This window comes from Podarcis liolepis, assembly GCF_965112155.1.
Source record: "Podarcis liolepis genome assembly, chromosome: 16".
Taxonomy (NCBI): Eukaryota; Metazoa; Chordata; class Lepidosauria; order Squamata; family Lacertidae; genus Podarcis; species Podarcis liolepis.
In genome coordinates, this window is record NC_139567.1 from 11,937,326 (window position 1) to 11,950,218 (window position 12,893).

The following is a 12,893-nucleotide window of genomic DNA, read 5'->3' on the forward strand; positions in this document are numbered from 1 at the left end:
AAGGGTGCAACACCAGCAACGGTGATAACAATTGAGATGTTTGGATTCTCAGCAATGGAATGATGAAATAATTGGCCCTAGTGCAATAAATGTAATTGTAACTGTCTCGGGCATGTTGTGCCTCTCGTGACAAATGAAAATGTTTCAGGCTCCCTTCAAGACGCCCAGTTCCGCAGCCAGGTTGACAAAGGAGCAGCCGACAAGCGGTTAAATCTATCAGAGGATGGTCAATTTTGTTTGAAAACACTCCTTCCACCCACACCCACACCCCCCCCCCAGACAAAGCACTGAGCCTTCTTTTATGTAGTCAATCTCCCCTCGCCAGGATGGCTGGAACTCAACTTTTCCTTGCCTTCTCCCAAAGGGGGGTGGGAGATAGAAGGCATTTTGCATGGAGGTTAAAAAAAAAGAGGGAGGGAAGGAAGGAAGGTTGAGGATAGGGTTTTTTTAAAAAATGAGAAATGTCTGGCCTTCAAGAAGGAAGCCACAAAGAATGTTTCCCTTTTCTTCATTGATCATTTAATTTAGTTCTTCACAATATTGTGTAAGAGAAAAGTGTGTGAGAGAGATCCCAGTGGAGATGCCCCCCTCCCCGCTTTCTGATGTCACAGATGGTTCAGGGGACCAGCCCGCTCACAGCATGGTGCCTATATGCTTTCCTTCCCCCATTGTTCCCCCAGTTAAAAAAGAAGGGGGGAAATACAAAAGCAGTTGGAAAACATGCTTAATAACTAATTCCAAATAATTTCCCAAACAGAGGGCTCGGGCTAAGCAGAAGGGAGAGCTGTGCAGGCGCAAGCAGAGAGCGAGAGAGAGAGAGAAGGGGAAGGAGGGGGGCACAACCTGCCCCCAAGGCTTCCTGGGCATCTGGACAAGAGTTTCTTTGGATTCCTTGCATGCTACTAGAGGGGACTTTGTTTCCCCCCCGGGAGCCAGCATCTTCCCCCCTTAGTGCCTTCTCCTCTGCAGGATGCTGCCCGAAGTTCTCCTGCTGGGTTTCGCCTTCCTCCCCTGGGTTTGGGGGGCTCAGACATGCCAATGCCGGTGCACCTGCCTGTCAGAGCAAGCGAGGAAAGCCCCGCAGGTGCCCAGCAGGCAGACGCGGCAGCTTCGCCACAGCCGCCAGCCTAGGCAGAGGCACAGGCTAAGAGGTAAGAGAACACCCCTCCCCACCTTTCTTTTTGGGGGGAAACAAAGAAACGACAACAAACCACCGAGTTATAGGTTATAGGCCTGCGCTGACTTGCCCGTGGGCATTGCGGCCCACCTGTTTGAGTTCAGCTCTGGGGCTGGTGATCAGAGCCTCCTAGGAAACGCGCCATGGGGGAATAATGACAGCTGTAGGATTGCTGCAATAAATGTCAGTCAAAGCCGTGGTCTCTGGAAACGGTGGCGCGGTTGGTGCGCAGGCTATGGCGGCGCCACGGATGTGTGCACTTGCGAAAGGAGACCCCATGTGCTTTTGTAGCACGCAAGCAGTTTTGTATCGAAACCTGAGGAAGAGAGAGCTGCCAAAGATGACTGGAGGAGCAGAAGGTGGTGTTTTTCTTTTATTATGACACTTATGGGTGTGTCGTCCCCCCCCCCCAATTTCCTGCATCATTTGGGATGGATTATAAGGCCTTTGGGGCAGAGACTAAGGAAATAAGATGGGGAAACAGGGAGAGAGATGCGGGAAAGCATGCAAAGGAAGAATGGTGAAATAGTGGGGATCCAGCAGAAAGCTCTCCTGTGGAAGAGCTCTTGTTCAGCCCCCTATTAGTTTCCGTGGAGTTTTGTGGAGGAGATTTTCCCACTGAAATGGTGCCCAGCCCAGTGGGATTTATGCCATGTGATGGGATAGGGATAGATAAATCCTCTGAAATGTTTGTGTTGACTCCCAGCTCATAAGGGCTTTTGATAGAGTGTTTGGTCATTATGCTTTTTTTTTTTTTTTTTTGCAGAAAACCCAATATTCTCTTAACTGCTTCTTACCTGGGCAAAAGACCAAATGTGAATACTGCTGGCTGCATTTCAACCTTCAGTGCAGTTTTACAAAAGTGTCGTACTATTTTTAATTATGTTTTAGAAATGATTTCTCAGTAGCACAGCCACGGAACGAATAATCTGTGACTGCAGAACATTAATGTAAAGGGTTGTATCAATATAACAGTGTTCAAAATAAAGCTACGCTATGAGGACTGGACCTATGTTTTAGGTCTTGGGAAGACTTTTTACAGGGAGGAAGGGAGGACCCCGTATTCACTATTCAGTAACACAGAGGTCATGGCTCTGCTCTGAAAGTCAGTGAAAAGACAGTTGCATCTCTCTGTTGTCTTTGGACATTGACGCTGAACTCTCAAATGAACTGATTTCTTTCCTTTTTGCCATTGTTTATTCCTATCTTGGAAGCCCCTGAAAAGTCTGGGATGCATCCCAACTAAGTTTGTTGAACGTAGTTCCCATTGCAATAAATGGGATTTATCCTAAGCCAAGTCTAACTGATTTCAATCAGAACTAAGTTCGGCTAACTTAGTCTGGATCCAACCCTAGGATTAAAAGAAAGAAATTACCTGGGTGTTTTAATGGTGCTGCAAATTACACTGAGGCTAAAACAACCTAACTGTAGGCTGATCATGATAAGCAAGAGGAAGGGCTGAACTCTTTGTGTGAATGATGATAGTTGTTCACTGCTTAGAGAATCTTTTTATCTTATTATTAAGAGGCATGAGTTGGCATGAGTAAACAGTCAAACACCACCATCTCTGTGCATACTCAATTGCTGCCGTAACACTTTAGTTTCCAAAGGAAATGTATGGAGCGTTTTGTTTATTTCCATTTTATGTTCAGCCTACCCCCATCCTGAGATCCCCCAGATGTTTTGGACTACAACTCACATCAGTCCCAGTCACCATGGCCAACACATGCTGGGTGTGAGCAAGGGGAGTTGTGCTTCAAAACCTTTAGGGGGGCACCGGGATGGGGAAGGCTGCTTTATTGATTTTATCCCCAATGGAACGAACCTGTGTAAAAGTTTGGCTCTAGCAGATGTGATAATTGTTAATCAGAGAGGGATGTGTTACAATCGCTGTATGACACGCACCATGTTCGCAAGGTGCACTGAGTGATATTCATGTGCAAAATCTTGAAATCTTGTAATAACAAGTTTATAGCAATATATTAATTAATTAATTAATTTGGTGAAATTATGAATTATATGATGCTTGATAAAATGCATCTTTCTCTGTTATTGTCACTAATATATGCAATTTCATGCACACTACTCTTTTATATGCATTTCTGTACACATTCCTTGGCCAGAGATCTGCACTGCAAAATTCAGAGGAATGCACATTTTGAAGGATGGCTCTGTTTTTGTTTCAGAAAGTGTGAATTAGGTTGGTTTGCATTTAAATGTGAATCGAGCCATATTCCCCCCCCCCATCCCTAGTCATTTGAATACAAGAATCGCCCTTTGCAAAGTACAGGTTGGAATGGAACCGCCTCAATGGAGTGATCACGTGACTTTCAGAGAAGAAATCTGATTCTCTCACATTTGACTTCTTCTGGAATCAATGGGAGGTTGTTGTGTCATGTGTATCGAGGGTCACAGGCCATCGCAATGCGCCATCGCAATGCACGCTATGCCCTGTGCCTCATGTAGCACTTTGCTGCTGATACTAGGCCATTGTGCCAGTGTTTGATAACAGAATACAACAAAGCCCAGAGCATTGCTTATAGAGTGCAGGGGCCTTAATTTGCAAGCCTAATACATGGGAAAGAGGCCATTCCTATGCACAAGGGATTGTAGGATTAGCTGCATCTCAGCTTGGCGGAACAAAGTTGGGGTGATTTACAGTGTCTAACCACTTCACAGCTAGCCTGTGTTTCCTAAGAGGGGTCTCATGTTCACACAAGTTTTCTGTGCGCATGCACCTTCCAAAGCTACCATAGGCTGAACGCACTATACCTTCAAAGCATATTCAATTCAGATTCCTTTGCACCAAAGAATTCTGGGCACTGTAGTTTGTTAAGCGTTGCTGGGAATTGTACCTCTGTGACGGGTAAACTACAGTGCCCAGAATTCTTTGAGAGGGGAAAACATGATTTGAATGTGCTTTAAAGGTATAGGATGTATGCAACCCTCAAATAATTATGGGCTAACAAATTAGAGGGCCCAGAGTTCTTTCAGGGAAAGAATGTGATTCGAAGGTGTCATGTGTATACAGCCTTACATGGCAGCAGTACATGTCAACATGCATCTTCAAATGGCCACTGCTACCCCAAAGCAACTGAAAGACTATGAGTGATCATGTGAATGCTAACTGAGGCTTTCAAATTTCAGTTGGTCACCTCAGTATTTTTGGGCCAGGAAGATAATTTTGTAGTTGAATTAATTGTGGGAATTTGCACAATGCATGCTGTAATGGGTTTAGGGGTTGCTCGTGCGTAAGTTGCCGCCACTCCTGGCTAGGTTACCTGGTTAACCCTTTCTGATTGAACAGCCTCCAGCATCGTGACTGTCTCAGTCGCTGGCAGAATCCGTCAGTGGGCGTTTCTTAAACCTTTTCCAGCATAAAAGTTGTTTGACGCCAAGTCTCCTCCTACTCTCCCTGTGCGGAAGTCTTCTGCGCAGGGAGGGTGTGGGCAGCGGAGTACCCGTACTCTCTCCGCTGGTCTCTGGCGAAGAGTCTTGGAGATTCCTCTCCGATTCCCCCATCTGCCCCCCTTCTCCACTGGTGTTACGCTGATTTCCTTCCCCAGCAGATGGGCTGCCTCTCTCCCTACTGGGACCCTCTCCTGCATCCCTTTGGAGCCTTCCCTCCGCCTCTAGCTCCGATGGCAGTTCCCTGACACATAGCAAGTATATGCATGCTCTGCGTATGGCTCACACATGCTTCCTATATTTTATTTATTATTTTTTTTAAATAATTTTTATTGGGTTTTCACATTTTATATAGACAAAAACAAAACACATAACACCAAAACAAACATAAAAAACAGCAAACATGAATAGTTCCAGAAAATCTTATTTTCTAACCCTAGTCCTTGACTTCCCCCCACCCCCTCCCTTGCATCCCTGTTCCCAGGTTTATGTCAGCAAGTTAGCATTTCTTCCGTCTTAATATTAGTCCTTTTATAAAAACAAAAAATAAATTTTCCCTAAGTTGGACCCCAATTCTCTTCCCTCGATTTCTCATTTTTTCTTGAGTAATTTCCTTATTACTAAACCCCCTGGTCTTGAGTGTTGTTTAAATTTATACTTCCCTCCCTCCCATCCCCGCTTTGCGTCCTTTCCCAAGACATGTCCAAAGTAACAGTTTTTAGCCTGGATTCCGCACATCCGAGGCTCTCAAATCTATTTCAGTCCCTCTCCGCCGGTTTTGTTGGTAGTCCTCTTTGTCAGTCATCGAGTCTCGAAAGATTTCATTAACATTCAATCCAATCAGTCCATAATCTCTTCCCATATTTAGAAGCAACTGCTGAGAAATTTCCACAAGGCCTGAGTCTTGGTGATGGTCAAGATCAAAGTCTATGTGGAGGCCCCAATTGTATTTCTTTATTTCGAGTTCCTGAATTCCATAAACTCCCAGGGCCTCCACTTTCGTCTTCTGTATCTTTCGTAGGCTTAAAATAGATTCCATCCAATGGTCTCCTTGCTTGTGTTCTCCAAATATCGGCTTCTGGTTAGTATTTTCCCACATAACTTGTTCTCTTTCTTGTTTTGTCTTCTCCTCTTCTTTGTTTATTATTTCAAATTCAGCTGTGGGTTCTTTCTCATTCAGGTCCTCATTACATTCAGCAGAGCTACTTGTTTCCAAATCCAAGGCCGTCAATTGTTTACTCATAGCTGTAGTCTGCTCCTGTAAGGTTCCCACCAGTGAAAACATCCTTTCGATTTCTCTCAGTATCTTTCCACCCACAGCCATTGTAATTCCACAGAATTCCCCCTAGAGGGAATCTGGTTACTGGATAGTCTTTTCTCCAACAATCCTCTGTCCTATTATTGTTTCTTTGTTTCCCAAAATTTTAGTTCAATTGTAGCTCCTTTTTATCCGGAGAGGTCTTAAGTAGCAATTTTTTCCCTATTAACAGTCCATTTGACAGCTTTGACAGCTGTCAAATTCTGCTCCTCTATACAGGCTCCAAAGCAGATCGCTCCTGGGCTCGGGAGGGAGGGTTGTTTACCACAAAACAAAAACTCTTCCAACACTCCACTCTCCTGCTTAAATTTGCTTTTCCAAATCTTGGAAGTTACTGTCTTTTTTAAAACTCACCCTTTACAGGGTGGGCACTCCAGCTTAGCTCTTATATCGTTGCTCTGGATCGTCTGCAAGGGGGGGGGATGGGGACTTCCTTTTGGCACACCCCCCGGTCGTCTCAAATTCAGAAGGTAAAAGAAGGTAAAAGTTTTTAAAGTTCAGTTCCAAATTACTCACGGGTTCTTTTTTCAATCCAAATTTCAAGGAAGGAAGTCAGCGCTCTCCGGTTATGGCTCGCGGCTTCGCTCAGCGGACTTCCGGGTTGGTGCGATCTGGAAATGGCGGATTCCCTCCGAGCTCCGGAGGGAATCGGCTCAGCGGTGGATGGGTCTTTGCCGTGCCGGCGACACGGGGACCCTTAAAAACTGCAGGCGCGGAAGCCTGCGGACTGAAGACTCGGCGGGTGCCTTAAGCGCCCCCCCTGATTCGCAATGAGCCTTTTTAAAGGCTACGGAGGGGATACGGGGGACGGCGCGGCACTGAGAGTCGATCGCATGCTTCCTATATTTTACTCCCCCTTGCAGCATTTGGGAGTAGGCGGGCCACATTTTTACCAGCTGTGTAGACAGGAGGCATCTTTAGGATATGTTTCCAGCATCATATGAAGGGGCTTCAGTAGTTTCTGGGCTAATTTCAAAGTGCCACCTAATGGATCCCTGGACAAACTGCAGCTTGGAACAGCCCATGTCTCAATAACGGTAACAAAATCCTGCCCTGTGCATTTCATTCATTATACCACAGCCATGGTTTTCCCCAAGAATCCCAGGAACAGTATTTATTAAAGGGTGCTGGTAGTGGTTAGGAGATCTTTGCCCCCCCCCACCAGTGAACTACAGTTTTGAGAATGGTTTAACCATCAATCTCTCTTCCCAGAGAACCTGGGGGAATTGGATATTGAGTCACCAATATTGGGTTGTATCCAACATTAGCCCTACTCATAGACTCATTGAAGATAGTGAAACTAAGCTAGGCCCCACTCATAGCAGTATCCTGCCACTCTAAGCAGCCATGGCATCCCTCAAAGAAAAATGAGAAGTGTAGTTTGTTAAAGTTCCTGAGAGTTGCTAGGAGATCTCTGATCTCCTCCCAGAACTACAAATCCCAGATTTCCTTGGGAAGAGGGATTGTTGTTAAACCACCCTGAGGATTGTAGCTTTGGGAGGAGATTAGGGATCTTCTGGCAACTCTCAGGAACTTTAAGAAACTACATTTCCCATGTTTCTTTGAGAGAAGCCATGGCTGTTTAGGGTGCTGAGGGTTGTTATGGGACCCCTGTTTCCATCCCAGAGCTACAGTTCTCAGACTGGTTTCACAACAATCCTTCTTTCCAGGGATTTATATGGGATATAAATTTTTTTTGGGGGGAGGGGATGTCTCCCTGTAATGTGGACTCCCTCTTTAATGACTTGAAAGTGCTGCAGTTGAAAGTAGAGGTGAACATGCCTCAAACTGAGACAGACCCTTGGTCTATTTGGAGATCTCCAGAGGTTTTGGAGCATAACTCTCAGCATCCCCAGTTAGTGGTCATGCTGGATGGGGCTGATGCAAGATGTGGCCAACAACATCTGGAGGACAGCAGCTTGCATAAGGCTGGACTACAATTAGCAGAAACTCTCCAGAGTACCAGGCACTTGACCTCCTACCATAGTGTGCTCTACCTGGAGATGCTAGAGATTAAACATGGGTCTTTCTGCATGCAAAGCACTTATCTCATTGTGTGGAAAGGGGCAGAAGTCATTGTATATCAGCAGTCAGCATAACATTTGTACAGTACATGCTAATTTATATCTATAGATACACATTTAGAAAGAATTACAGTGGTACCTTGGGTTAGAGATGCTTCAGGTTACAGATGCTTCAGGTTACAGACTCCGCTAACCCAGAAATAGTACCTCGGGTTAAGAACTTTGCTTCAGGATGAGAACAGAAATCGTGCTCCGGCGGCGCGGTGGCAGCAAGAGGCCCCATTAGCTAAAGTGGTATCTCAGGTTAAGAACAGTTTCAGGTTAAGAACAGACCTCTGGAACGAAGTAAGTTCTTAACCTGAGGTACCACTGCAGTAACATTCTTCCAAGTCTGTGCCTGTATTAGACCCAGAATTGTTTTTATTATAAGGTTGCTGTTGTTTTTCCTGATGATGTATTCCTTGTTAAATTGCTTCAGGGTGTTTTGCAGGAAGCAGTTCATAATTTAAATAAATACACAAATAATTTAAGCAGAAATGCCAACCATCTCACCACAGTGGGGAAGATTGCTCTGACCATGTGACCTACATGCTTGTTTTATCTCCTGCCCATGTGCTCACTGTTGATGGGCAACGTCAAGGTCTATTGTCTCCCTTCTTACAGTCCTTCCTCTTTAAACCAGAATCTGACTCTTCAAATAGAGGTCTCTTTGAAAAAGAGGACTCTGTAAAACAGGACACACGACTGCCTTAGAGCTGTGGCTGCTCCCCAAACATAACAGGAACCATTTCTCATGGAAGCTTTGCCTCCGCAGGAGTGGAAAGTGCTAAATCAGGATGAGTAATTCAGATAGGCCTTTTGGGAAGGCCCCAAAATAAACTTAACCTCTTCCACGCTGCTGCTTTTAGGTTCCAAAACAGCACACCTTCTGGAAAAGAGTTATATTAGCTTTCTGGAAATATCAGTGGGTGGCAGGGAAATAAAGCTGTTTCAACTTGATTAGTTAACAGTGATGTAATCCTGCTGAAAACAAGGCATGCTATATACCGTATTGGTCTGAATACCAATGGGTGGGTGTGGCTATCTTGCAGTCTCTAAATTGCCCTTCCCACTCACTCATGCACAATCCTGCATCTGCAAATGCACACAGCCCTTCCTCAGTGGATCAGTGCAAACCAGCTGAGCAGGGGAGCTACCTTCCCCCCCATCCATTCATCAAATGATTGATGTGATGAGAGAGGGAGAAATTATTTAAATCCACATCAGGGTGTAGGACTCTGCCCAACCCTCCACTGTGTCCAAAGAGGACCAAGGATGCTCACTGGCTACAAAACACCGAGTTTTTATTGGCAGAGGAAATGGAAAATTGAGGGAATGGAATGGTGGGGTCTGGAAAAGCGTGTGGTTAACTCCGTGGAACCTTCAACAGAAGCACTCTGCACTGCAATTATTATTATTTTTAATTTCATACTCTCACCTTAGTCCCACTAACATCAATGAGAAGGACTAGCACGGGATACAACCCAATGATGGCACTCTATATACAATTCCCCTAGTTCCCTGGGAAGAGAGATTGATGGTAAAACCATTCTGGAAACTGCAACTTTCTGGTGGAAATAGGGGTTTCCTAACCACTCTCAGCATCCTTAACAAGCCACTATTCTCAGGATTTTTTTGTGGATGTATTTATAACAGTTTAAAAGGTAAAGGTAAAGGGACCCCTGACCATTAGGTCCAGTTGCGGATGATTCTGGGGTTGCGGCGCTCATCTCGCTTTATTGGCCGAGGGAGCCGGCGTACAGCTTCTGGGTCATGTGACCAGCATGTCTAAGCCGCTTCTGGCGAACCAGAGCATCGCACAGAAACACTGTTTACCTTCCCGCCAGAGTGGTATCTATTTATCTACTTGCACTTTGACGTGCTTTCGAACTGCTAGGTTGGCAGGAGCAGGGACCAAGCAACAGGAGCTCACCCCGTCGCAGGGATTCAAACTGCTGACCTTCTGATCGGCAAGTCCTAGGCTCTGTGGTTTAACCCACAGCGCCACCCGCGTCCCTTATAACAGTTTAGGCTGTTCCAATAAGCTTATATTATGGAACATTAAAAACAGAACAGGAAAAAAGACAACAAAAACCAGATAGGAATTCCTAACACTAGGTCAGCTGGCAAAAAAAGCTGCCTTCAGATATCTGAAGGGCTGTTGTGCAGAAGATAGAGGTGACTTGTTCTTGCCATCGGGCAGGAGTATAACCAATGACTGGAAATTGCAGGGAAGAAACATTTTAACAATCAAAACTCTTTGACAGTGCAGCAGCAGCAGCCTCCATTGGAGATGGGACAGTCTCTTCTTCATCAAAAGTATAGGCAATGGCCATTTTGTGTGTGGGTCCTGTTCCTGGCCCCTATGTGAGTCAGTTTGCATTTAAAGGCCAACCTACCTAATTCACATTTTCTGAAACAATACATGAACCGAAAGACAGACATCCTTCAAAATTTGCAGTTCTCTAAATTTTGCAATGCAGTTTTCCAGTCAAGTAAAGTGTACCCAAAAGGGCATATATTGGGACAAACTGTGCATAGAAATACATATATTAATGGGTGGGGGAACATTTTTAAAAAGCATTATGCTAGGGGAAATACACTTTGCGTAAATTAGGCAAAATGGCATACAAAAATGTTTATTTCAGGAGAAGTTCATACTGAAATCCTGATGAATTTTCAGGAGGGCTTTATTATTATTATTATTATTATTATTATTATTAAAAAGAAAATCACCAACAGATGTTGAAATATGGAAAACTGGACTTAAGACTGGGAAGATGAGAAGCAGAAATTGCCAAGTCTACGTGTTCCTAGCTGCTGCTCTTCATTTCAGGGTCAGGGTGAATGACCTTAAGCCAAAGACAGGCTAGAATAAGATAAGTGCTTGTTATTTGATCACACCTGCCTAGATTTTGTCTTGGCTGCTCCAGATAGTTTCTTTACAAAACAATGCTAAATTAGTAAGGTGTATCCGATTGTGTTGGCTGTCCCTCCCATCGCAAGAGGGAGGGACAGCCAACGTTTTCTGTGATTATGCAAACTTCCGACCTTTGTCCTCATCCTTTTATGATTCTGGCCTTTTGTGGATCAATTTGCTTCTCCTTAAACATGTTATTATTATTATTATTACTTAGGTTTATCATTCATAACACTTCCTGCCACTTGCGTGCAACATCCTGCCATTGTCTGTTCAGAGGACCTTGGCAAATTCCAGCTGGTTGCAAGATTTTGTATGACAATAAGGTGCACAATCTATGAATAGGGATGTATTGCATCTGAATGATTATTGCATCTACCTCCCCACCTTTCCCCTTAGCAGCTTAATGCGATTAGCTTGGGTTCTCCCCTTCTCCATATTATGTTCACAACAAGTCTATCAGTGATTGCCAAGTGAGCTTCATGGTCAAGTGGGGTTTTGAACCCTTGCTCTTCCAGCCCCCAAACTGACACCCTAACCACCACACCACAGCGACTTTCTTCTGAGGACCGCAGAATTAGTTCTACATTCCTAAAGCACGGTGGGTGGAGCATGGACAAGTGATTCTCAAACAGCAGCCCCATGTGTTAGGCGGCAAACAGCTGTTGGAATTGAAAGGGTGTCTAAAAGCCATGTGTTTGTCCTGTGCCATGAGCAACTGCTGTTGAAAAAATCCCCTTCAAACTCACAGTTGATATGCCATAGCCCAGTATTCCCCAAACTTGGGTCTCCAGTTGTTTTCGGGCTACAATTCCTATCATCCCTGACCAATGGTCCTGCTAGCTGGGGCTGATGGGAGTTGTAGTCCAAAAACAGCAGGAGACCCAAGTTTAGAAAACATTGCCATAGCTCTTTGGTACAGAGATCCTATCACGGTGATTAGAAATAACACTCAAAAGTTCTGGGGAAACTGGGTGCATACATTGGAAAGTCGCACCACCCGTGCTAATAGTGAGCTCGTTCTCTGAACACCAATTCTTATGTGTAAAGGTAAAGGACCCCTGGACAGTTAAGTCCAGTCAAAGGTGACTATGGGTATGCGGCGCTCATTTTGCTTTCAGGTTGAGGGAGCTGGTGTTTGTCCACAGACAGCTTTCAGGGTCATGTGGCCAGCAGGACTAAACCACTTCTGGTGCAACAGAACTCTATGACAGAAGCCAGAGAGCATGGAAATGCTGTTGACCTCCCCGCCGCAGTGGTACCTATTTATCTACTTGAGCTGGTGTGCTTTCAAACTGCTAGGTTGGCAGGAGCTGGGACAGAGCAACAGAAGCTCACCCCATTGCAGGGATTCGAATCACCGACCTTCTGATCGGCAAGCCCAAGAGGCTCAGTGGTTTAGACCACAGCACCACCTGCATCCAAAATAGCCCAAACAGCACCATCAGCAGGCATTGAGAAAACCCATGGTTTGCAGAATTAACCCACAAAAGAACTTTAGATAAAAAGAAAAACACCTAAAAAAGGGGTAAACTGAAAACCAGCCCCATAAGGACTGGGCCTGCTCAGTGGGCATGGAGTGCTGACACTTGGAGTGGGGGAAGTCCAGAAAGCAGGGACCAGGAATGAAATGAAGTCTCTTACATAGGAAGCAGGTTATTCTTCTATGTTAGTATGCAGGGAATTTTGAAATGTGATGAAATTTAATACGTGAAGAGTGAAATGTTGCACAGCAAGCTCAGTTGGTTAGAGCGTGGTGCGGATAATGCCAAGGTTGCAGGTTCGATTCCAGTATGGGACAGCTGCATATTCCTGCATTGCAGGGGGTCAGACTAGATGATGCTCAGGGTCCCTTCCAACTCTGTGAAACTTTGCTACAAATAGCGCACATTTATACTGCTTAAAATGCACCATTCATTTTTAATTGGAGGGGAATTATATTTTGATACAAAGCTTTCTCAAGTGGCTGAGAAAGTTCTTGCTAAGATGATTAGGGATTCTCACAAG

At 44.9% G+C, this 12,893-nt stretch overlaps 1 protein-coding gene across 2 annotated transcripts in view; it reads left to right on the forward strand.

Annotated features, from left to right (window-relative positions):
- The first annotated feature begins 669 nt into the window (after positions 1 to 669).
- The window catches only part of ROBO4 (roundabout guidance receptor 4), a 101,381-nt gene continuing 89,157 nt past the window's right edge, over positions 670 to 12,893 (forward strand). Inside the window, exon 1 of one of the 2 annotated variants that reach the window (XM_083480367.1) lies at positions 670 to 1,151. In XM_083480367.1, the coding sequence (XP_083336493.1) occupies positions 971 to 1,151 (181 nt within the window). In that variant the 5' untranslated portion in view covers positions 670 to 970. The remainder of the gene's footprint in view (positions 1,152 to 12,893) is intronic. The other variant, XM_083480364.1, reaches the window with a different exon arrangement.